This window comes from Anguilla rostrata, chromosome 2 (assembly GCF_018555375.3).
Source record: "Anguilla rostrata isolate EN2019 chromosome 2, ASM1855537v3, whole genome shotgun sequence".
NCBI classification, from domain to species: Eukaryota; Metazoa; Chordata; class Actinopteri; order Anguilliformes; family Anguillidae; genus Anguilla; species Anguilla rostrata.
In genome coordinates, this window is record NC_057934.1 from 52,846,543 (window position 1) to 52,870,147 (window position 23,605).

The 23,605-nt window shown below is 38.6% G+C and overlaps 1 protein-coding gene across 1 annotated transcript in view; it reads left to right on the top strand.

Moving 5' to 3' along the window:
- The window catches only part of dnah9 (dynein, axonemal, heavy chain 9), a 123,709-nt gene that overhangs the window by 56,287 nt on the left and 43,817 nt on the right, over window positions 1-23,605 (top strand). Inside the window, exons 44-56 of the mRNA XM_064323062.1 lie at window positions 442-604; window positions 988-1,111; window positions 2,643-2,785; window positions 3,470-3,631; window positions 3,942-4,175; window positions 10,048-10,308; window positions 13,743-14,168; window positions 14,676-14,795; window positions 15,364-15,552; window positions 16,262-16,497; window positions 16,606-16,728; window positions 17,113-17,317; window positions 21,417-21,581. Coding sequence (XP_064179132.1) covers window positions 442-604; window positions 988-1,111; window positions 2,643-2,785; window positions 3,470-3,631; window positions 3,942-4,175; window positions 10,048-10,308; window positions 13,743-14,168; window positions 14,676-14,795; window positions 15,364-15,552; window positions 16,262-16,497; window positions 16,606-16,728; window positions 17,113-17,317; window positions 21,417-21,581 — 2,551 coding nt within the window. The remainder of the gene's footprint in view (window positions 1-441; window positions 605-987; window positions 1,112-2,642; window positions 2,786-3,469; window positions 3,632-3,941; window positions 4,176-10,047; window positions 10,309-13,742; window positions 14,169-14,675; window positions 14,796-15,363; window positions 15,553-16,261; window positions 16,498-16,605; window positions 16,729-17,112; window positions 17,318-21,416; window positions 21,582-23,605) is intronic.

Consider the following 23,605-nt stretch of genomic DNA (forward strand, 5'->3'; position numbering starts at 1 on the left):
AGCGGGTCTATATTTAAGTTTTGCGTTTTTTTTGTAAGTGGGTGGTTTTATGGTTTTAAACACTCTATGCGCTATGATGGAATTATAAACAGATTAAGTGGGTGATTAATGGGTGTTTTTTTATTTATTTTGATGCATAGTAGATTTGATCTATATATGACAGTATATAGCCTTTTTCCTCAAAGATGATATTTCTTGATATAATTAGCTGCCGTGGTAACACATTTCTATGCTTGTGGGTCAGCCACTCTTCACAGTAACATTATAATTGCATATATTGTGTGTGCATGTGTGTGTGTGTGTGTGTTTGTGTGCATATTTGTGTTCCATAATTTTATTTTAAAAGTATATCTCTGCTTTTTCTGTGTATATGTTTTTCTCCTGCTCTCTGCTTCTCTCCCATCTCAGTCAATGCTCTCACTTTTTAATCTTCTCATGAAGCTGTCGCATCAACCGCATTCTGGAGTCTCCCAGAGGGAATGCTCTGCTGGTAGGAGTGGGTGGCAGCGGTAAACAGAGCCTGACGCGGCTCGCAGCCTTCATAAGCTCTTTGGAGGTGTTTCAGATTACCCTGAAAAAAGGATATGGCATCCCTGACCTTAAGGTAGGTCCATGTGTATGGAACAAGGTTTAGTAAGTCATTCATGACCACCTCCTTATTAACACCTTACCTTATCACATTAGCTCAATAGACAGGTATCAGGCCCTTTACTGTTATAAATATACATTACAAATATACTGTAGGCATATTTTTGCGAGTTTTGCTTGTTCTCCTTTTTTTGATTATGGTAGAATATGCTAATTAAGCAGTTAACAAAGATATGGTAAGAGCCCTAATCCACAGGGACAGTGCATTGCATTGCTTAAATTTACCAGTACATGAAATAACAAGGTTATGCGATAATTTATACAGCTTTGGAGTGGTTTTATAATTATGTTTTTATATTTTATAATTAAAGAAGTGAAATATTTACTTTTTTGTTTTAGAATGATTTGGCAGCATTGTACATCAAAGCTGGGGTGAAGAATGTTGGCACTGTGCTCCTGATGACCGATGCTCAGGTTGCAGATGAAAAATTCCTTGTTCTTGTCAATGATCTCTTGGCATCAGGTAACAGTTTTCAGAAGATATACAATATGCATAGTAATACCGTAACAATTTGGAGGCATTTTTTTGTAACATGGGTTTAACTGTCTGGTTTCACCTACTTTGTTTCACTTACTTTAAGTCACCTTTCCTTTTAGTATGTATTATTTCAGTTTATCCACTTTTTTTGCCTGAGGTTGATGATTTTTTCTTTAACTTTTTGTGGAATGGTGGAATATTATGCGGCCATTTACAAAAAACACGTGCAGGTGGTAAAAATCGAATGCAACATGGATTATAAAAACAACATGTTGGGTACTGTGTATGAAATTCAATTAAATTCTGCTAAGTTTCTCACCCCAGGTTTAACTAGGGATAGCTAAATTAAAGTTAGCTAGCAACCTGGAGTTTGTCCATCACCTTTTAACATTAATAATGTATTTAACTTTTTTTATTAATCTGACAACTGTTCTTATTTGAGTAATATAGAATTATCATGAATGTTACTTCCAAATTGAAGCAAGTGTAGGAAGGGTGGTGTAGATCATGTATTAACCCATACAGTATGTGTTGGAAATTTAAATTTCAAGTTGAGCTATGCACAAACCTGTTATCTTTTTTTTTTTTTTCCAAAGTATGAGGTCATAATGCTGGTTGATAATCCAAACTCTTAGGAGCAAGTGCACAAAGTTAAATGTAGCAAAATAACTAGGTGATCACTGGAATACAACTTCAAACACGGGTCGAAACTAAACCTATAAAAAGACCTATAACATATATATCTGTGTAGCCTCGTTACATAAATATAAATATTAAGCTGTGTAAACCAGGCTATTCCTCTCAGTAATCAGACAATGAACAGTGCATACAGTTAACTTAATGCTAGCAAAAATAATGGAAAACCCTGTGGGTGTGCTAGTGAAAACCCTACATAAGTGCAATCTGTCACATCAAGTCGGTAGACGTATTCTTTGAACAGAATTATTGTTTTTTTTTTTTTTTAATGTGGTAACCATCAGATAACACACCATGAGCTATTGTGAAACACTGTAACAACCCTCGTAGTATCTGCAGATTTAGCCTTGCAACCTACAAAAAGTGCAAACTGGAATAATGGTGTAGTCCATTCAGCCGGTGTCCACAGAGAATGTGCTGTGGTGTGCCTTATAGCACCTGGCATTTTATGCTTATTAAAAGTTCAATAATTGTAGTTCAATCCTGTCATTACTTACCATGTGGTGATAGGCGCTATGCTGTAGAGAACAGAAATGAAAGTAACACGATGCAAAAAAGTTCTAAAATTTTGTATGTGTATTTTGTTGTGTGGTGTATGCGTGCATGTGTGTGTGTGTGAGAGAGAGAGCGTGTGTGTGTGAGAATGAGCACACTCTTTTACACCCAAATATCTTTTTATGGGGCACAGATCTGTATTTAAAAGTTTGGTATTAGTTAGTAGTAATGGTAGTTAGTGACTACCCATGATAAAATCAGTGCCAGCTGCTTCTCGCTGCTATTTTAATTGTTTGAATCTTGACATGTCTATGCTAAACTACAGGTGAGATCCCAGATTTGTTTCCTGATGATGAAGTGGAAAATATCATAGGAGGTGTGAGAAATGAGGTCAAAGGCCTCGGACTGATGGACACGAGAGAGAACTGCTGGAAGTTCTTCATTGATCGTGTGCGCCGGCAGCTCAAGGTGAGTCACTCATGTACCTTAGGTGTACTTTGAATTCCAACCTGCTGAAATCCTCACATCAAGACCAAGTCAGTTGGTTGCTGATCATTGTATAATCAGCAGCTTTTCAGAGACAGTTGTGATATATGAAACACCAAAAATCAACTGCCAGCTGGGAATGAATGAATGAATGAATGACTGAATTAATAAATAAATAAATAAAACATTGAAGGCCAATGTTGTATTTAATCATGTGGTGAAATTATCCCTCCTGTTTCTCACACTGGTGTGCATAGTTATAATTATTACTGTATGTCTTCAAGACACAGTTGATCCCATTCAAGGGAAAAAAAAATCATATGACACATATCTCTGCTTCTTAACACAGTAAATTGCAAAGAAAATTTATGAAAGACACAAAACATGAGTGTCTTACATAAGACAATTGTTGGAATACAATATATTGTATACCATTACAATTACATTTTTTTGCAATTACAGTCACAGTTTATTGTGAATTCCTCCAATATTATAAATGCAGTTGTACCACCATTCATGTTATTGAATGGTGCTGTTGGACCTCCAGCAGTGTTATAATTGGCTTGTTTTTAAAAATGCAGAATAAACTAAGAAGTCTCTGGTGTCCATCTTTTGTAAAGCATACATTAAACACATTTCCATTATTTCACCTTCCCTGGCTTGCAGGTGGCCCTCTGTTTCTCCCCTGTGGGTAACAAACTGAGGGTACGCAGCAGGAAGTTCCCAGCTGTAGTCAATTGCACGGCCATTGACTGGTTCCACGAGTGGCCCCAGGAGGCCCTTGAATCGGTCAGCTTGCGCTTCCTCCAGGAAGTGGAGCACATTGAGGTTTGTATACCTTACGAATGTTTACTACCAACCATTGGCCTGTATATTGCTCACTGCTGGTGTAATCGCTCTGATAATTGATTAAGAATCCCAATGGATAAAGGTGCATTATTACTATTCATACTTTTAAAACCCCGTAACTGTCTGCTTAACCAAATGGTAAACATTTGATTTAAACGCAATCTAGTTGAACAACTTGTGGCACAGTTAAAGGGTAAATGCCACTTTTGTATTGGGTGATGATTTCCTGAATGCGTGTTTGACTATTGCGTACTAATGCTTTATTCTTGATTTTTATTTTTACACATAGCCGGAGGTAAAGGACTCAATCAGCAAGTTCATGGCCTACGTTCATACAAGCGTGAACGATAGCTCTAAAGCCTACCTGGCCAATGATCGTCGGTACAATTACACAACACCCAAGTCGTTTCTGGAGCAGATCAAACTGTACCAGAATCTGCTTGCCCTGAAGAGGAAAGACCTAACCAGCAAGATGGAGCGGCTAGAGAATGGTCTGCAGAAGCTCAACAGCACTTCTGCTCAGGTATGTCATTAAATCATACTGCATTATGCCTCTGCTTGTATGTTATGCCTTCTGCATATGCTCAGAAAATGTCTACCTAAGTGGTCATCCCTCATTTGTGGAGGTGAGTGGCTGGGGGCCAAGCACGTACTGTAATTCATGATTGCATTACTGTTCTGCTGCTACTTTCCTTACCTGTGGTAAAACATTTTTGTGTAATAAAATATAAAATAAAAACTTTGCAACGTTTTAGTGCGTTCTCCAAATCAGCATTGACTGAATTTGGTTTTGTAGCCAGTGAGTTGAATTTGGGTGAGTCCTTAGTCCTTAGGATGAGGTTAATGTGCATTCAAAGGCATGGTTACTCCACAGTCGTCCAAGAGAACTGACAGCAGCACACAGGGACCAGGCTCTTGCATGGTTTATTTCGAGTGACCACAAACAGCAGGCCCCAAGGGCAAGTCTGGTACGTGAGAGCAGAAATATCAAAAAGCAAAACAACACGTATAGAAAACAGGAGCTTGGTCAGCAGGGGCCAAACTGACCTAATCCTCTCCTGCTAGCACCTCATAGCTGTAGTGCAACTCTTGGTAACACCTTCTATGAAGCCTAATGTGCTAGAATATGTTCATAATTCAGTGTTAGTATAGTTATAAACTCTCACAAATGCTCATCCTGCTTTATAACAATAATCAGAACTCTTTATAAAACATTTTATAATGACTTATAAGGTCAAGTATCATAATACATTGTAATAGCTGGTCACTGACATGTTGGCAAGGATCATTGGATATTATCATTTGTATAGTTGTGATACATTATAAACCATTATAACAGCTATTATATTACTTCATATACAGTTTGGTATTGTGATACTTGACCTTATAAGTTAGATCCTTGATAAAGTACAGTCATTACGCAAGTATAAATTTACAGAGTTTCTTTCCATGCTCAAGACATGTACCATGACTGCTCAGTTGGAACAAAGATATCTATGTGCTATTTTTCAGTTTTGGATTCTAGTTAAGCAAGTCTGGACATTCAGACAGCAGCATTACCCCAGGGCTAGTATCAGCTGAACACTATTTCCCCCAAAATACTTGAATTAATAAATCTGTTTTCATTCTTTTTGAGCAGGGTCATGTAGGTCAGCCTACATACACCCTGTAGCCATGAGCACCCCCATGATGAAAACAGTAAAAACATGCCGTTCTCGCTATTGCTGTCTGTATTCTACCTAGTCGCTTTATGACTTTGATTGCAGGTATTATTATTATTTTTATTATTATTATTATTATTTCAGTTTCATCCCCCTAGCCTCCTGCATGATCTGATTTAAAGACATGCTTGTCAATCCCAGCATTTGGATCTCTTCCGTATGCGGTCAGTCAAAAGTTTCATGTTTTTTTTTCTGCTTGTTTTTTTTTTTTGCTTTATCTTTTCCCCTGTTCACATTTTGCCTGTGGTTCCCTAAGTATTTCAATACATTGATTCCACCAAGAATGTGTGCTGATTCTTTCCCCCTGACAGTGGAGTTATTGATCTTCCTTTTCACATCTTTCATATCTCAGTATTTTTGCGCTTTGTATTTTCCCCCTGGTTGTTACAATTGCGGTCTCAGCTGGAAGATATATGTGTGTATAATAGTGGATCCTGCTTACAAGCTACTCTCAAGTGCATTGCATTTGTTGTACAACAGCTCAGTACATCTTTTACAAAGCAGCCTCCTAAGAGTTTGTTCACTGACGTCAGCAACATTTTTGTGTCTCAAAGCACATTGTTTAGGGTTGTTATCTCCCCGTAAATCTCCATAATGACTCCAGAATGTAATGTAGGCCTGTCTCAGCTCTCTTTCTTCAGTGGGTAACCTGATTGCTTTAGAGGTTGCAAAGCACATGTACTTTTGAAAATACAGTATATATTAATGCGTGTGATCACTGCACTTACGGTGGAAAGTAAGAAATAAAACATTTGTTTGTTTTGTCTAACCACTACAATTTGGATAAGGAAATGTGGACTGGGCTGCCTAGAAGTTCGACTCATTAAGTAAATGAGTGGAACCTGCTTGCAGAAACTGGCTGTAGAATAGCTTGCATAACCTCTGAGAATATTACATACATTTTTGGATTGTGCAGCACATTTCCAGTGTTTCTGAGCTCAAGAAATACAACTTTGTAAAACAGATAATGAAGTTCAAATCCAGAAGAACCAAGGTAAAAGTTGGTTTGTGGACCAAAGGGAGTAAATGCATAGATATGTTAGTCATAAAGTAGTCATAGATTATATGGGATCATCATGTTTTCAGAATAATATTTCTGAGGCATTTATTACATTCCCATCTTCTTCTGTGCATTGTGAATCATTTTCGGTAGTTTTAATGGGTTAAGAGTGGGTTGCAACCAAAGCCCAAAAGATATATGTTGTTAATGACAGAATGTCTTTATTTACTGATTCTCTTGTTGCCTGCTACACAAATTAAAGCTGGGCTAGTCAGTGTAGAGATGTGTCCCAGAGGCATATTAATGCAGAAGCACTTACTCTGTGCTTTTTAGACCTTAATGGGTTTGACAAATATTCTTCTCTGATATTAATATACGAAAGTAAATTCCATTTTACTCCCCATAGACATCTCTGTTGAGATAACAGCTGGACAGATACAGAGGCTTATTGCTACATCCTGAAATTTAAAATATTGAAAGTTAATATAATAATGGGTGCAATTAGACTTTTTTTTTTTACATATTTTTTTTTTTAGTGCAGCTCACATAATAAAATGCAACAATGACATTTGTACATATACATGCACACATATAGTAGATGAAAATTCACAGTAAATGACTCCCTAACCAGTAACAAAGAATGAGTACTGTACAGTTAAAAGTGATACTTAAAACGATAAAAGATATTTTTCTTTACCGGTTCAACCGTACAATCCAGAGAGAAACTTCCCTAGGTTTCCCACTTGAAGAAAGTGTTTTATGTTCAGACATAAAATTGATAGGAACATGAGTAATGTAATAGGTTTTCAGCTAGAACTGTCATCTTCGCCAAAAGAACACCATTCAAAGTCACAGTCTGGCACCACAGTCTGATGCAGGAGGAAATTTGTCAGCCAGGTGTTTCCAACATGCATAACCATCGTAAAGAAAAGTGTTCTGGTGTCTCAGTTGACTAAGATGAAACACAAGTGGCATATGTCAGGGCACTGGATTCAGTCAACATTTGTTCTTAGCTTTGTCTTATAAATTAATGTTAGAGCTGCTTTTTTCAGAAAATGACTTTTTTATTCTTACAAGTGATTCATTGAAGCAGGCTGCATTTAATTGAAAAGGATGATCAAATGTGTGTGAAGACCTGTGGTTATAAGTTAGAGACATGGTTTATTAGCATTATATTAGTTAAATTTTCCTTGTTTTTAACATCAATTTAAAAGAAATTCAGTAGTGATGTACAGTAAGACTATGTTTCTTTTTTTTGTAATGAGAATTTAATAGGTTGTATATACTATAGTACAGCTACCTAGCTTCAGATGAGAGAGACATGTTTTACTGAAAACTGGTGAATGAAGTTAATCACGTTAATTTTGTCCTGCTGCTGTGGTGTTTCTGGTAATTGTTGACTAGAAACATAGTCTAATAAGTATGGGCTACATGGCTATCATGCAGTAACACATGGCCCAAATCAGCATTTACAGGATTCTGATATAGGGTATACATTGTTATCAGTTAATATTTGGATAATACTATGTTATATCTGTGCTGTTATTCATCATTTCCATTTATCACAAAGGCAAAGGCAGCAGAAGTGCTTAGGCAGTTCAGTTTTTGATTTTGAGTTGTTTAAAGATAATAAGAGTATACTATGTTATTGACAAATTAAAATGGGCACAATTGTCAGGATCTCTTTGCAGTACTCATATTATAAATTGTCGGCACACATAGTATAATTAAAATTATGGGGTGATCATTAAAAAATCAAAAAGAACCATTCAATTCCCTGGAATTGTCAACATCTTTTAATTATTCTGCCAGTAATAGATTTTGTATTTCGGTGTACTTCCTACATCTATTTTAACATTATTCTACAATATGCAACTTACATATAATCAGACAGTCGTACAGCAAACAGAAAGCCACTCAGTCAACAGGAAAAAGTATGCAGGATTGGGTTTTGTTTATCCACTGAACCCAAATACAGGGAAAAACGCAGAGATCCAGCTGAATATGAAACTTGGTGCATCCCTACACACGTAAGATTTGGGCTTCTTATTCCACTATATGGTGGAAATGTCTATGAACACTTCTGATAAAGATGAGAAAAGAAGGCTGTATAAAAATAAATCAGGTAATGGGCAATACTATGCTCAAAAAAACCTAGTATATGGCTGGATCGGCCGACCAATGGTGTAACTTCGTAACTCGGCCGACCAATGATGTAACTTCATCACTCAGTCACTCAGTCACAGACATTCACGTTTGTAGGGCTGGCCCCGCTGTTGTAGTCCAGGCAAAAATGAGGAATTGATATTATTTTATACTAATACAGTATTTGTATAAAATGCTAAAAAAAAATGATACTTGAACTTAAAGGGTCTTGAGTCTATATGCAGTAAATAGTCCATTACTCCCCAGTATGGTCACCAATCTCACAAAACACTTTAGAAGACTATTCATTTGTCATCCTTGGGAATGTAGGGCACACAAGTACTGGCAACAAAATCATTTCCTATGAGTATTAGTGTATATATGCAGTATATATTCAGTTAAATGCAAAAGTATTGGGACAGTGACACAATTTGTGTTGTTTTGGCTCTGTATTCCAACACATTGGATTTGAAATAAAACAATGAATATGTGCTTAAAGTGCAGACTGTCAGCTTTAATTTGAGGGTATTTACATCCATATCGGGTGATTTATGTGGTAATTACAGCCCTTATTACACATTGTAGGTGAACAAAAATAATTGGACAAATTAAAATCAAGTAATCATACTTGATAGCAAATCATTTAAATCCAATGACTGCCTAAAGTTTGCCACCCATAGATGTCACCAGACGCTGGGTATCTTCCCTGGCAATGCTCTGTCAAGCCGATACTGCAGCCATCTTTAGTTCCTGTTTGTTTCTGGGGTATTTTACCTTTAGTCTTGTCTTCAGCAAATGAAGTGCATGTTCAGTTGGATTCAGGTCGGGTGATTGACATGGCCACTTTTTGGCCCCCTTGGTTGCTTTAGAAGTATGCTTGGGGTCATTGTCCTGCTGCAAGGTAAAGCACTGTCCAATGTGTTCTGAGGTATTTGGTCAGCATATGGAGTCATACTTATTAAGTAACCTCTGTGCATGAAGCAGATATTAATAATGGACAGGATAAAAGGTTTCTCTGTTTAATAAAAGTACTAGTTCTCATTAGTCATATTTAACCACTAAATTATTTTTGTTCTTGTTTTCTGAAGAGATCTTTTTCAATTAAAAATCCATTGTGACCTTTAGAGGAAAAGCCACATCGCTAAGATTAGATAACACTGAAAACAAAAACAGTTGTGCTGTCACTCTATAAAACATGAGAGATGCAATTAGAAGATAATGGCAAATTCATTAGTGTATATACTTCACTTGTTGATTGCTTTTTAAAGTGTAAACAAAACTAGCTTTAAAAACTGCATTATCAAAAACATTTAACTATTATACTAGAATAATTCAATTAGAAATGTATAATACAGTTTGTAGATTTCAGTGCCGTTGTTTACCACAAGCTTCAATCAATTATTTTGACGTACGGGCAGTATTTCTGGAAAGTGGGGATATAACAAAGTGGAAACAAAGTAGAGGTGTATCCCCTAGTGTGAGATTATCTCCCTCTCAACCAAGCCTTCCCCTGCCTTGTACCCTGGCAGGTGGATGACCTTAAAGCCAAGCTTGCCGCCCAGGAAGTAGAATTGAAGCAGAAGAACGAGGACGCCGACAAGCTGATCCAAGTGGTGGGGGTGGAGACGGAGAAGGTGAGCAAGGAGAAAGCGGTGGCGGACGAGGAGGAGCAGAAGGTGGCGCAGATCGCCGTGGTGGTGAGCGGGAAGCAGCGGGACTGCGAAGAGGACTTGGCCAAAGCTGAGCCAGCCCTTGTTGCCGCACAGGAGGCGCTCAACACTTTGAACAAGGTGAGGAACTGGGAACCTTCGTCAAACAGTATCTTTCGTATCTGCCCACAGTGATGACTGCTGAGCTGAAAATTACGGGGCAGACAACCTCCCCTTAAACTGATTATTGGTTTTGACTTGTTTTCAGTCATATTCCTGGAGTGAAAATACAGCGATCAAGTCACATACCCTATACCAGGGGTAACCACACTTTTTTGGCTTGTGATATACTTTATCAGTGGCCTGCACAATGTGATCTATTAATCAGTACAATCCTTTTGCTGAATGACATGAAAAATTGTATTTCATGTTCATTCTAGGATTTGAATATTGTGGCACTGGCTGGGTTGTGGTGTGGAAGCTGAATAGACTGGAGGTGAAACGTACTGACCTTGAGGTCTGTTTATTTTAATGGCAACACGTCAAACGTGAGAAATAAATTCTTATACGTCGTTCAGGAAACAAATATTCACCAAAAAAACTGCGTCAAACGTTCTGTGGATCGGTGTCGGCTACGGCGGGGAATCCTTCCTGATTCTAGCAGGGAACCCATAGCACATCAGCCAGAATCTGAAAAACAGACCCAGTTAGGACAAGTCTGGATTCTGGTGATGCCCTGATTGCAGGGCACATGGGTTTTATGCCCCTTATTCATTATGATCCTCCCCTGTGTGCTGACCCAGGTCCAGAACAGCCAGCTTGGTGGAGGTGACACGATGGAACTTCCTTTGGCATGGGGTCCCCACAATATATATACAACTTCTCAATTTCAATTGTAGTATAGTCACAAAAAGCCTACATTCCAATGTATTTCTGTATTTTATAGATTTTACGGTCTCTACCTAATTCTGATGACTTGCTCTGAATGGAGTTAACCAGGTTTGCATAATCAGGACAGTAGCTGCTGGTAGCTAGCCTCAAGCAGGCCTCCAAATGGCTGTCAGTCAGGTTGCGCCAGTATTTGGATTTAATAATCTTCATGTGGGAAAATGCTGATTCACATAATTAAACCGAGCCAAAAAATGCTGTCAAAGTGGCGCATTTTCTGATGTTTGGATACTTTTCTTTTGCGAGTAAGTTCCAAAACTGTCTTTACTTCCTTTACCATCAATGTCAGCCTGGAGAGATAAAATCTCATCCTCCAGCACTGACAAGTCCATGTGGAAGAGTGATCCGATTTTTGAGGGAAGGGAATCAACCCCAGCTTCGGCTCAAGTAACGCAAAGTCTTGGAAGCATTTGTCAAAGTCTGACCTGACGTTTTGAATCTGCTCAAATCTAGTGAGCTCTGTCAAGTTGCACATATTTCTTTCCTTGCTTTTCCAGCTCAGATGCAGTATGTTTTAAGTTGTGACAGTAATTCCAGTTTTTGCTTGAAAGTATTAACTGAGCTGATCATGTCGACTACTGTTTTGTCTTGCAGCTCTAACTTTAGCTCATTCAACATGTTGGTCAGATCAGTTAAAAATGCTAAATCTAAGAGCCATTGCTTCTTGTCCAGCTGTTTGTATTCTGCATGTTTTGAGATGTTGAAACTCCTTTATCTCAGGCAGCAGCTCTCTAAATCTCTGTAAAAATTTGCCCTGGATTAGCCATCTCACATCCGTGTACAGCAAAAATCTGTGCTTGGAGTCAGCATCCTGCAGCTAAGCACAATACAGCCGTCTTTGAAGAGATCTTCCCCAAACGGACACATCCATGTTTAGCATTTTCGTGCATAATGCTTATGGGTATATTATACAGTGACAAATAAGGAAGTCAGGCAATGTGTACTCCTTGCACTTTGCAATGAATCCGCTGGAAACGGCCCACCATCGCAGGTGCTCCTTCAGTGGTGATTGACACCAACTTAAACATCGGCAGTTCTGTTTTGTCGACAAAGTCCTTGAATATCCAAAAAAGGTTGTCCCCCCGAGGTGTGTTCTTTCATTGGTAAAATTGTAAGCAGTTCTTCTTTTGTCATCATGCCGTCAAATACCATCCTAATAAAAATGTAAAAGCCATATCGGTGAGGTCTGTTGACTCATCTAACTGGAGCATGAAGCACTCACAGTCTGTTATGTCATTTCAAAGTTGCCACCTCAAATCAACTGCCATTGGCCTCAGAAGCCTGAGGGACACAAATTGCGTCAAGAAGCACTGTCTTTAATCTCTGTTGAATAACTCTTATTTCTGATCTCTTACTTTAAGATCCTGAAAGGAGTCAGTGACTTGACTCAGGCCTCTTTTTGCCCATCTTGAAAGTATTTTTTGTGTTTAACAATAACATGACTCACCTGGAATGATGCTTCTGTGGCTGCCATTGCTTTTGAGCTTTGTCATGTGAAAATTGAGTATTCGCCAATTAACTGTACCTACGTTCTTTAACTTTTCCTTTCTAAGCTTGCTTTTGGCAGGGACATCACAGTTGTAGATTTTGTGAAGTGTTTGGAAATGCTTTTCCATTTTCCTTTCTTTGAAATGGCAATGCTGGACATGGCAATCGACGTATTGGGCATCCCTGCTCTATGCCATCAGATATAGCCTGCTCTCCCAAATCAGGTTAGGTGATAAATGAAATCATTTTTCTTTGTGTCATAAAAATTGTGCACATTCAAAATTATTATGTAATTATTGGAATTTTGTAATTATTCAAAAATGTGGATACATGTACTTTTTTTACTTTTCCTTGGTGGCATCAGCTGTAGTTCACCAAGGGAATGAAAAGCAGCATGGTGTTGGCTTGATTTCTGTTTGACCTGTAAGTAACGTTACCTCTAGCTATCCAGCTAGGGTTGCCAGATGTTTGGTCAGAATGTCCGGGTTGCACATTTTTACATGCCCTGTACATGTCCGGTAGTTTCTAATGAATTTGTGTGTCAGTGACTTGGTCGGGTATACGAGGGTGAGTGGGCAGGGTTGAAGATGAAAGAGGATAAAAAATCTGCATAGTATGCCTTTAAGGAACTGTTTTCACCTAAAATACGTGACATGGTGGGGTGAGGCTTTAAGACCATTTCTCATACATACACAGTTGAAATGTTTTTTTCTTCATCTATATAATTCGAACAAGAATAGTTTTCACTACACATCTTTTAAACAACAGAATTTTTTTTTCTATTTAATGTCAAGGTGTTCAGAGAACTTATTTATGTAACAGTGAGTAAGCAGTAAAATCTCGCCGTCCCTGATGTTTTCTGTTCAGTTATGATTTACAGTTTTCTCATGTGTTAAGATTTCCACGTAGAGGAACAAGACATTTTGCCACCGTCAAACTCAGAAGGCCCTCACAGACTAATGAAACCACCAGGGGGTTTTCACAGCTCTCAGTCTGACGGAAGTACTGCTGCAGCTTTCAAAGGCACTGAGCAACTGACACCTCTATTAAAGTTCTCCTATCAGAAGGAGCTAATTAATAATCCTCTTGATGCTTTTAAATGTTGCTATTAAGTTGTTTACTTTTATGCATCCCTACAGAACAACTTGACAGAACTGAAGTCATTTGGCTCCCCCGTGACCGCGGTCACCAATGTGACAGCTGCTGTCATGGTGCTGATGGCCCCCGGGGGCCGTGTCCCCAAGGACCGCAGCTGGAAGGCGGCCAAGGCCATGATGGCCAAGGTTGATGGCTTCCTGGATGCCTTGGTCAACTTTAAAAAAGAAAACATCCATGAAAACTGCTTGAAGGCCATTCAGCCGTACCTGCAGGACCCAGAGTTTCGCCCTGAGCTTGTGGCCTCAAAGTCCTTCTCAGCTGCAGGTCTCTGCTCTTGGGTGATCAACATTGTAAAGTTCTACGAGGTGTACTGTGAAGTGGAGCCCAAGAGACAGGCCCTCAGCAAAGCCAATGCTGAACTTGCTGCTGCCCAGGACAAGCTGGCTACTATCAAGGCTAAAATCAATGTGAGTAAAATCCTACACATTCCAACATCACTGTGAAATGCCATATTGCCCACTATTGCTCTGTGTAAAGTGAATACAATTCAGATTCAATTAAAATTGAATGTCATGGAAATATTTAACATTTCCTTTTCGTTTTTCTACATTGCTCTAAAAGTTCTGAAACATGAATATCATATCTATATCCCCCGGGTAATGCTTTTTTTCTGTAGAGCAGGGTTTGAACTTCACGGAACAAGTCTCTCCTTCCCAATGATTCTAATTAATCTAAAATCCACCACCAACTAATTGTGTTCTCCCATATGGCAATCATTAACATATTCCAAAGAAAGAAGCAACATCAGAGAATGATCATTTACATTCCTCAGTATGGGAAATCAATTGCCGTAGATAGATTCTTTTGCAATACACCTTGATCTCTCATGTAATGAGCATTTAGATTACTTGAAAGTTTTGTGCCTTTTTATGCTTCTCTTCCTAATGGCCCTACCCCTCTCTTCTGTCTGACAGCACCTTAATGAGAACTTGGCGAAGCTGACAGCAAAGTTTGAGAAAGCCACGGCTGACAAACTCAAATGCCAGCAGGAGGCTGAATCCACTGCACTCACCATCTCACTTGCCAACCGTCTGGTGAGCCTCACTGGCAGGAGCCCCTGATAGTCACCTGGACAATAAGAAATCCCAAATAAACATGGCATATTTCAAGTACATATCTGTAGAAACTGCAGCTTTATTATTGCCTAATTATCAGGCTGATGCAAATTAGACAGGCCCATGCAAATAAGGTTACCTGGCATATGCTAATGAAACAAAAAGACTGTACATTTGCTGACAAAAAAGCTTATACTCAAGGATTATCATGATACATACAGTGTGTATGTGTGTGTGTGTGTGTGTGTATATACTGTATATATACATACATATAATGTGCTCAGGTTGGTATCTAAGACATTGCAGTTTCCAGCCCCAATTATGTCTTTAGCTAAGTATGGATATACACAGCACTGGAACACAATTTGCTTTGTCCTGCCAAGAGGGAATGAACATGAAACCCCAATCAGGGTTCCTGGGATTAGCACTGCATTAGTTCCTTCTGCATTAGTACAGTGTGCCACCTACGAAAATTGTGGAGATGCAAATCTCTAGGGATGCTATATTGGCTGAAAATGTTTTAAAATTTGTCTTTTCCTTCATCCAGGTAGGGGGGCTGGCATCAGAGAATGTTCGATGGGCTGAAGCAGTCAGTAATTTCAAGATTCAGGAGAGTACACTGTGTGGGGATGTACTATTGATCACAGCCTTTGTCTCTTACCTGGGCTACTTCACCAAGCGCTATCGCCTAGAGCTGATGGACAAAACCTGGAGGCCTTATCTAAGCCAGCTCAAGGTCAGTGAAAGGAATATATTTTGTTCTACATACTGTATGTATAACAGTTTTCAGTTCCTTTGTAAAACTGATGGTTTCCATAATGTAATATAGGTTTTGTAATAGATGTGATAGGTAAAGTAGCCTTCTCTATAAAATACTGCTTATATATTGTGGAGGAAACTAAATGCATAACAAGCTTCTTTGTTAGTTTTACAGTTGAATGGGTTTTAATTTAATTTTCATTCCCAGTGAGAAAAGCCTGATCACTTGTTATCTATTTATCTATTGTTTCATGCAATAGTAAGGCATGGAATTGTCTAAAAATATAAATAGCCCTTTGGAAAATGTCATGGTCTTCTTCTTCTTCTTCGTCTTCTTCTTCTTCTTCTTCTTCTTCTTCTTCTTCTTCTTCTTCTTACCGGCAACATGTTTTCTGCCTGATTTTGAACACCAAACTCTGTTTAGGCATATGATCAATGTCTACCTACTCTATTATATTGACAAGTCAGCCCCTAACAATTTTAGGAGACATCACTGCAATGTATTTGTGTCCAGCAACTTCATGAAAACATCCATTCAAACAAAACAATCAATATCATAAACCTTTATTATATGTACAGGCTGGGATTAATTTTATTGATTATTTTATAGAATTAGGGTATTATGTCTCTTATGGTTTAATTTTCCACATCAAAACTGCCCCCTCTACCTGTGTCTTCTGTCCAAGGTTGCAATTCCAGTCACGCCAGATTTGGACCCACTGACTATGCTAATGGATGATGCGGACATAGCGGCTTGGCAGAATGAGGGGTTACCCGCAGATAGGATGTCCACAGAGAATGCCACCATCCTTACCAGCTGTGAGCGCTGGCCATTAATGGTTGACCCTCAGCTCCAGGGGATCAAATGGATAAAGACCAAGTATGGAGATGACCTCAGGGTCATCCGGATTGGTCAGAGAGGGTAAATGGCCCTAAATTGCTGGGTGGTGCATTTTAACATTGTGAGGTATTGCTTGGGTTCATAGTTAGCAGTTTGGTCCTTTTAAATTTCACACTAATTTTCTCTCAGATATCTGGATTCTGTGGAGAGAGCCTTGTCTGCTGGTGAAGTAGTTTTGATTGAAAATTTGGAAGAGATGGTAGATCCAGTTCTGGGACCTTTACTTGGTCGAGAAACTATTAAGAAGGGGAGGTAAGTAGGGCTATTTATAGTGTATTTGTGTGTGTGTGTGTGTGTGTGTGTGCGTGCATGCGTGCGTGCAAGCGTGCGTGTGTGCGTGTGTGCGTGTGTGCTTTGATTTAGGGATTTCTTTGAAGTGGTGCAACATTTGAACATTCCAAAAAATGAGTTGCTCTTGTTTGGAATACAGTATGTTTGTTTGTTCTGTGAGGAAAGTGTTGTAACTTGGTGCCATTTAGATATCAATAATATGATACACAGACATATTTTATGGAATTGTTTTTTTATTGAGAAGCTTGTCTTTTTTAAAGCTGAAAACATTGTGACTGCAGTGTTTTTCAGTGTATTGATACGTACTGTAACTACACCAAAAGTCTTGTTTTGTGCTTGCTCAAGGTACATTAAAATTGGAGATAAGGAATGTGAATACAGCCCCAATTTCCGCCTTATCCTTCACACCAAACTGGCAAATCCTCACTACCAGCCTGAGATGCAGGCACAGTGCACCTTAATTAATTTTACAGTGACCCGGGATGGCCTGGAGGACCAGCTACTGGCTGCTGTTGTCAACATGGAAAGGCCAGATTTGGAGGAGCTCAAGGCAAGTACAGTGTAGGCCCTTATGTGTGCGCTTTATGGGACTGTATGAACTGTACTCTTCCTGGTAGAGAATGAGGTAAAGTTGATTTCTTTACCTCAGCATCTTTAGTAATTAGGTTTGATATGTTGCTCAATATTACCATTTCAGACAACATTGTTGGTTGTCTCCAAAATATGCTACCGCTGGATTACCTATGAAAACTTGTGCTCGTAGTAATAGCTTTGTTTTGAATGGAACTGTGGTATTTGGAGTGTGAAAATGAACTGGAAAATTAAGGTTACCCACTTTACAGCAGTGGAAACCCCCTAAATTTAATTTTCAACACAGACTTTCCATACAAAATGAGATTACTTTTCCTGGAGTGATTGTACGATTAGAAAAAGGTAAACATTGCCCTTCTTTATTTTGAATCATTATGTTAAGAATTTCAGTTGTTATTCAGTGTATTATTTGGATCTTACCTTGTCTGTCTCTGAGGATCATAAGGGGCTACTTCTGAGACATGGCTCAGTCATTTGATAGAAAACAATTCTCTATAACAGCTTTGAGGTCTGCTCAGATAAGGGAAGCGCTGTTTAATATTTTAGTGTATTTGATTTCAGTGAACAACAATGGAATAGGAGCTCAGCTGCCTCAGTTGGTTCTCTGTAAATTAAAAGACACCTCATTATTTATTTTACAAGTAAATCTAACATTTAGAAATATGCTGATTTGCCATGGCATACACTCTTGTCTGACTCCTGTGGCCCTTGGCTTGATTATCATCATCACAAAATGAGCCTTGGTGGCTTATATTGAGTGTATTCACTTCATAGTTTCAAGCTTGTCCAGTGTGCTTGTCTGATTTCTCAGAAGCAGTCTTGCATTTGCAGTTCCTGCTTTCACTGCTTAAATTAATGAGCACTTTGAGTTGTGATGGAGGCTGCAGGAGATACGTGTCAAGTGAAAATAATGAAGTAAATGTAAACTACTTCATCAAAGATCCGTTGCTAATGAGACTACATACTCATGAAGGCCTCAGAGCTTATGAAATGTATTCCTTACTGGTCCAAGTGACTGTTAGAATCCTCATTTTCCCCTCCTCTTTACAGTCTAGAGAATCAGAAGAGCAGCTTCACAGGGAAGAAAGATTGCTGACGGCAACACTTTAAAGATTTAGAATCCGATAATTTGAAAACTGTGTAGCAGGTCAGCGAGATACAACAATGAATCTATTTACATTTTCAATTATTTTGCCTTTCTTTTTGTATGTTTTATCTGAGCTGCATTTAAATCAAACCAGCACACTGCTTTCATCTGAGCGCAGATCAGCATTTGCAATACCTTATGAATTTGGAGTCATTTTAAATAGTCTGTCCCCTCAGCAAAATTCTTTGGAAAAATTAAGCTTGTTTAATTAGCATTTCAGTAAGTTTGTGTAAAAGTATGTCACATTTATTTGTAATATTGCTCTAATGAGCTTTGTAAGGTGCAAGAAAAAAACTGAAAAGAAAATGTGTCTGCTATAACAGTGAATTACATTTTTAATTTCCATTTTATATAATCAAGCTGTTTGCTTGCAGTGTGTTTTAAAAATGCCATTAGAAACAGGCACACCAGAAGTATAAGCAGCATTTCTTAAGTATTGTGGCACATTTAGCATCCCTCTGTGTTAGGAAAACCAAACAAATCCTGCTCCCTCATTGTTGTTTTGCTGTGCTGCATATTGAATAATGTGGAGAATTTGGACTGTACAAGAGACATCTGTCCATTTGAAATGACTCCATCTCTGCCAGCACTGGAATGGCCTTGCCCACCACATTACAAAAATTGGTCTTGTTAAAGAGAGGATGCCCCACTTTCAAAATGAAATAAAGAGGTCAGACCTCTGTGCTTTAATAATAATTTGCCTTGCCTGCAATGACAGACATGTTATCTCATTTTGATCCCAATTAGGTTTTGTGCTGACTGGTTAATTATTTGTTTTCTGGGCAGGGTAATTAGATGTACAATATGCCAGCAGAGACCTAATCGTTAATAACTGGCTCATTAAAATGTAGGATTTTATGGTTTGCTTCTCCTCCTTTGCTTCAGTACTGTATGCAAGGTCAAGGTCGTGCCAGCTCAGTGGGCACTGAAATTCCCCTGCATCTTTTTTTCATAAGCTGTCTGCATAGCTGCAGGAAGAATAGAGCCAGCGGTGACACTTCAGCCTTTTTAATAATGTGCTCTGTTGCTAATCAAACTTTTTGGGACACTTGGTGTCCAGCCAACTGTTTGTTATTTTGTCTCAGTATATTAGTAGTCTCATCAGAGTCTAGAAATGTTTACCTCATTTACAAATTACTAAATCCTAGGCCAGACAACCGTGGATAAATTGCATGTAATCAATCATATATTATAAGAAAACTTCAGTTAGGAAATGATTCAGCCTTCATTTGAATAATAATAAAATCTACCTGGGTGCAGTCTTGTTTAATATATCCATTGCAGTAGCCATTTAACTTTCTGAACAAGAAAATTTGACCAAATTGTTAACATCTAACTATTACAAATTAGTAACAATGTCATAAAATCTAGATATATAAATATTGATATATAAATATTGATCGGCATGCTGTAGTATCGATACATTTTTGAGGTAAACCTGATTTTTGGTCTGGGCCGTCTGGGTAGTGCAGAGGTATAAGCACTCGCCTACTACAGCAGAGAACCGGGTTCAATCCCCGGCAGCTGTACTTCCGGCTTGGTCAGACATTCCTACGAACACAATTAGCAGTGTTCGCGGGTGGGAAGCTGGTGAGGGTATGAGTCCTGTTCATTGATTTAGCGACTCCTACTGGTTGGTCGGGGCACCTGTCCAGCAGGGAGGAGATCTAGGGGAGATAGCGTGAACCTCCACACGCGTTACGCTCTCCCAGTGAAACTCCTCGCTGTCAGGTGAAAAGAAGCGGCTGGCAACTCCACATGTATCGGAGGAGGCATGTGGTAGTCTACACCCTCCCCAGACCAACAGAGGATAGCGCATCGACCAGGACCGTGATTCACACAGGGAATTGGTACGACTAAACTGTGGAGAAAATGGGAGAAAAAAAAAAACCTGATTTTTGGTGTTCAGTTTTTCTACGAATTTTCTTTTGTAATGTAATTCAATGCGACCACACAGAGACGACGTAACACTCTGCCACCACTTATGCTCACTCCTGTGATACATTTTAGTTCTCAGTTTCACAGAATTTGATGGTAGTCTGATTAGTCTGGCTATAAATCTTCTTTCTTAACTTGTTCTATAGTAGCTTATAATGAGCAGAGGGCCTAACAACTGTTATATTTTGAATTTGATTTCATTCAAGTGATTTCTGTTTCCGTCTCCTGCTCTGATGATATTAATTTAATGGTTCTGATCCACTTTTTCTGTTTCTAAAATAATTCCATGCTGTGGGGGTGTTTAATTGCTTCTTAAAGTAAACTGAAATTTAGTTTTTTTTTAAATTAAAAAGAGAACAGGGCTTCCATTCATGTCTTCAGCTATCAGATACATATTGATCACCATTCCCTTTCCGATGTCCTCCAATTGTCCTGTTGTCCACTATGAAAGGTTGCTATTAAGGCTGATGGTAAATTATATTTCACAGAATCAATCCACAGCTTAATCTTTTACATTTTAATGAATTTACTTATTATGATGGTAATGGTAATGATATGTCTTTATGAAGGGCTCCATGCTGAGCCAGCGCTTTCCTTGATAAGGCTTTAAATAAATAAAAAAAACCCTACTGTTTCCCTCAAGTATGTAATATGGATGTGTACAAATTATTTATTCTGTTTCATAAAATTCTCTGTTCTGCAAGTCACTTTGTGAAGGCCTAATTGCGTACACTATAAAACAGGGAATTCAGCAGTATTTTAATGTGGACAGATTCAGATATTTCAGTTATTATAGTGAATTCAAACTTTCCAAATGCACTTTTGTGTGACTTTAAAGGGAAAACAAAGTTCAAAACTTGAACTAGACTTGCTGTTTGACCACCATCAGTGATTAGGTATAAAAGCCTTTGTTTCTTTTGTGCTGTTGTACTGAATACAGAAATCTAATTTTCCCTTTATGAATCTTATCTAGTCTTGCCTCACAAAGCAGCAGAATGGTTTCAAGATTACCCTGAAAACTTTGGAGGACAACCTCCTATCCCGCCTTTCTTCTGCCTCTGGGAACTTCCTCGGGGACACAGAGCTTGTGGAAAACCTAGAGACAACCAAACGAACTGCTGCAGAAATTGAGGAGAAGGTAAAGTGGCCATGATAGAATTTGCAATTTCCTACTTCTGCTGTAAACTCATTGTGAGTTCAAAACAAGATTAATGGGGACATTGCAAGTATGCTGGCATAAAAAAACTTTTAAAATCTGAAGACCCAGCAGTTGTTGGAGCACACACTGTCTCATAACAATAACAATAACAAACAGGTATTTTAAGGTTGTCACAACTCCTGCTGTTGGCAAAATTGAAAACAAGTCCCTGACAGCTTTTGGACCTTTGTGAGTGTGTGTGTGTGTGTGGGCTTGTGTGCATGCATGTGCGTGAATTCTCATATGTGATGTTATTAAAAACTGAACAGATCAGTGAAAACCACAACAAAGCTAGCCCTCATCACTTCTAAATGTAATACCACAAAAGCTCTAGCTGGAGAGTCAGAGGTGTTTAGTAATTATTTTAAAGCTGTCTGAGGTAAACCTACCTTTTGACACCTGTAAAGTACTCATTTATGGAAAAAAAAACATTAGGTATTGGTCCCCTATAAAGGAATGGATTCATGCAGAGAAGTGTTCTGACTTTCATGTCATGCTATGGTGTTGATGATTAATGGGCTAGTTGTAAGAACATGTTGTGCTATTTGAACAATCGGGGTGGCTCCCTGCTTTTTGTTGCTTTGAGGAACTCAAATGAGAACAAAGATGTTTATTCTTTTATCCTTTTGAGAATTCCAAACTCTTTTCCTCTGAAGGATCCACGCTTAAGGCTCCCTGCCTCAATAGTGACAGTTTTTTTTTTATTTGTTTTTTTTATTTTTTAACTACATTACAGTTTTTAAAAAATGAAGCCTGAGGACAAGGAGACAACTTGCTAATCTATAGTACCTCTGTGCATTTGGAAAGGCTTCTTTGGCAAGTAGTCAGAGATATATATATATATTTCCCCCCCTCTATATTATAACACTAGCAGAATCAGGCATCCTTTCAACATGGGGGAGGGGGGGGGGGGGGGCAAAAAAGGACATTAGTGTGTCATAATATGAATGTTTCTGGTTTCATTATGCTTAAAAGAAAGTGGAAATCGTGGTCTATTTGTGTTAGTATTATCTCTGTGATACCTACATAGAAGATGAGCAGTAATCGATCATCTAGACATTCAATGAAGAGAAAATAGTTGCTTGTTTCATCTGGACATTCAATAAAGAGAAAATAGTTGCTTATTTCACTCACAGCTTACTTGGAAACTTACATTTCAAAGGAATTTTCAAGCCCAGCACACATGCATTTTCCCAGAACTGGAGAAACCATCCATATTTTTGGTTTATCATCTCGATTTTCAGGATGCAGGTGCTAGGACAAACACTGGTGCAGATCAAAACAAGTTTTGTCCAAATAAAGTATGATAGTAGTAGGAGCCTAACCCACAGTGATGCACAAGGGGTATCAAGGCAGTGTTTAAGTCATATGTTGATGGTGTAGCAAAGGTGTGAGTGTGCACTGGCCAATCAGGCTTCTTTTCTCTTTTCCTTAAGGCAGTTGCATCTCCTGCCCCTGTTTATTTGTTTATGTAGTGCATGCTCTGTTTTCCAGCTCTTACTTGTTATTCATGTGTGAACTACAGGACTTCATTGATGGTATTGATCTGTGAGGGGAGGGAAATTACTTAACTGATGATGTGAATTTAAAATGCACCTTGTCTCTTGAACTTAACATAAGAAAGGATTTGTACAGTAAATATATCATGATAGGATAAGAATGATATTGTAACTGCAGTAGCATCCATTTGTGGATGCAAGCACGACACATTGTGTGTGGATGCCTTGGCAATGTAACATTGCTCATGGTTGCCTCTCTGCTAAGGCTATGCTACTGGAGGAAGAATTTTAAGCCTACTTATGTTTGTTAACACCCCTGTGCTGTGTGTTTGCACACTCCTTTTCTGCCAACCCAGTGCAAGCACTAAAAACAGATGTAACAGTACCAACTTTTGTGCAAACGTCCTTGCAAAACTCCACAGTACTTCAGAATATCAATCTGCCCTTCAGACAGCTGCATCTGCA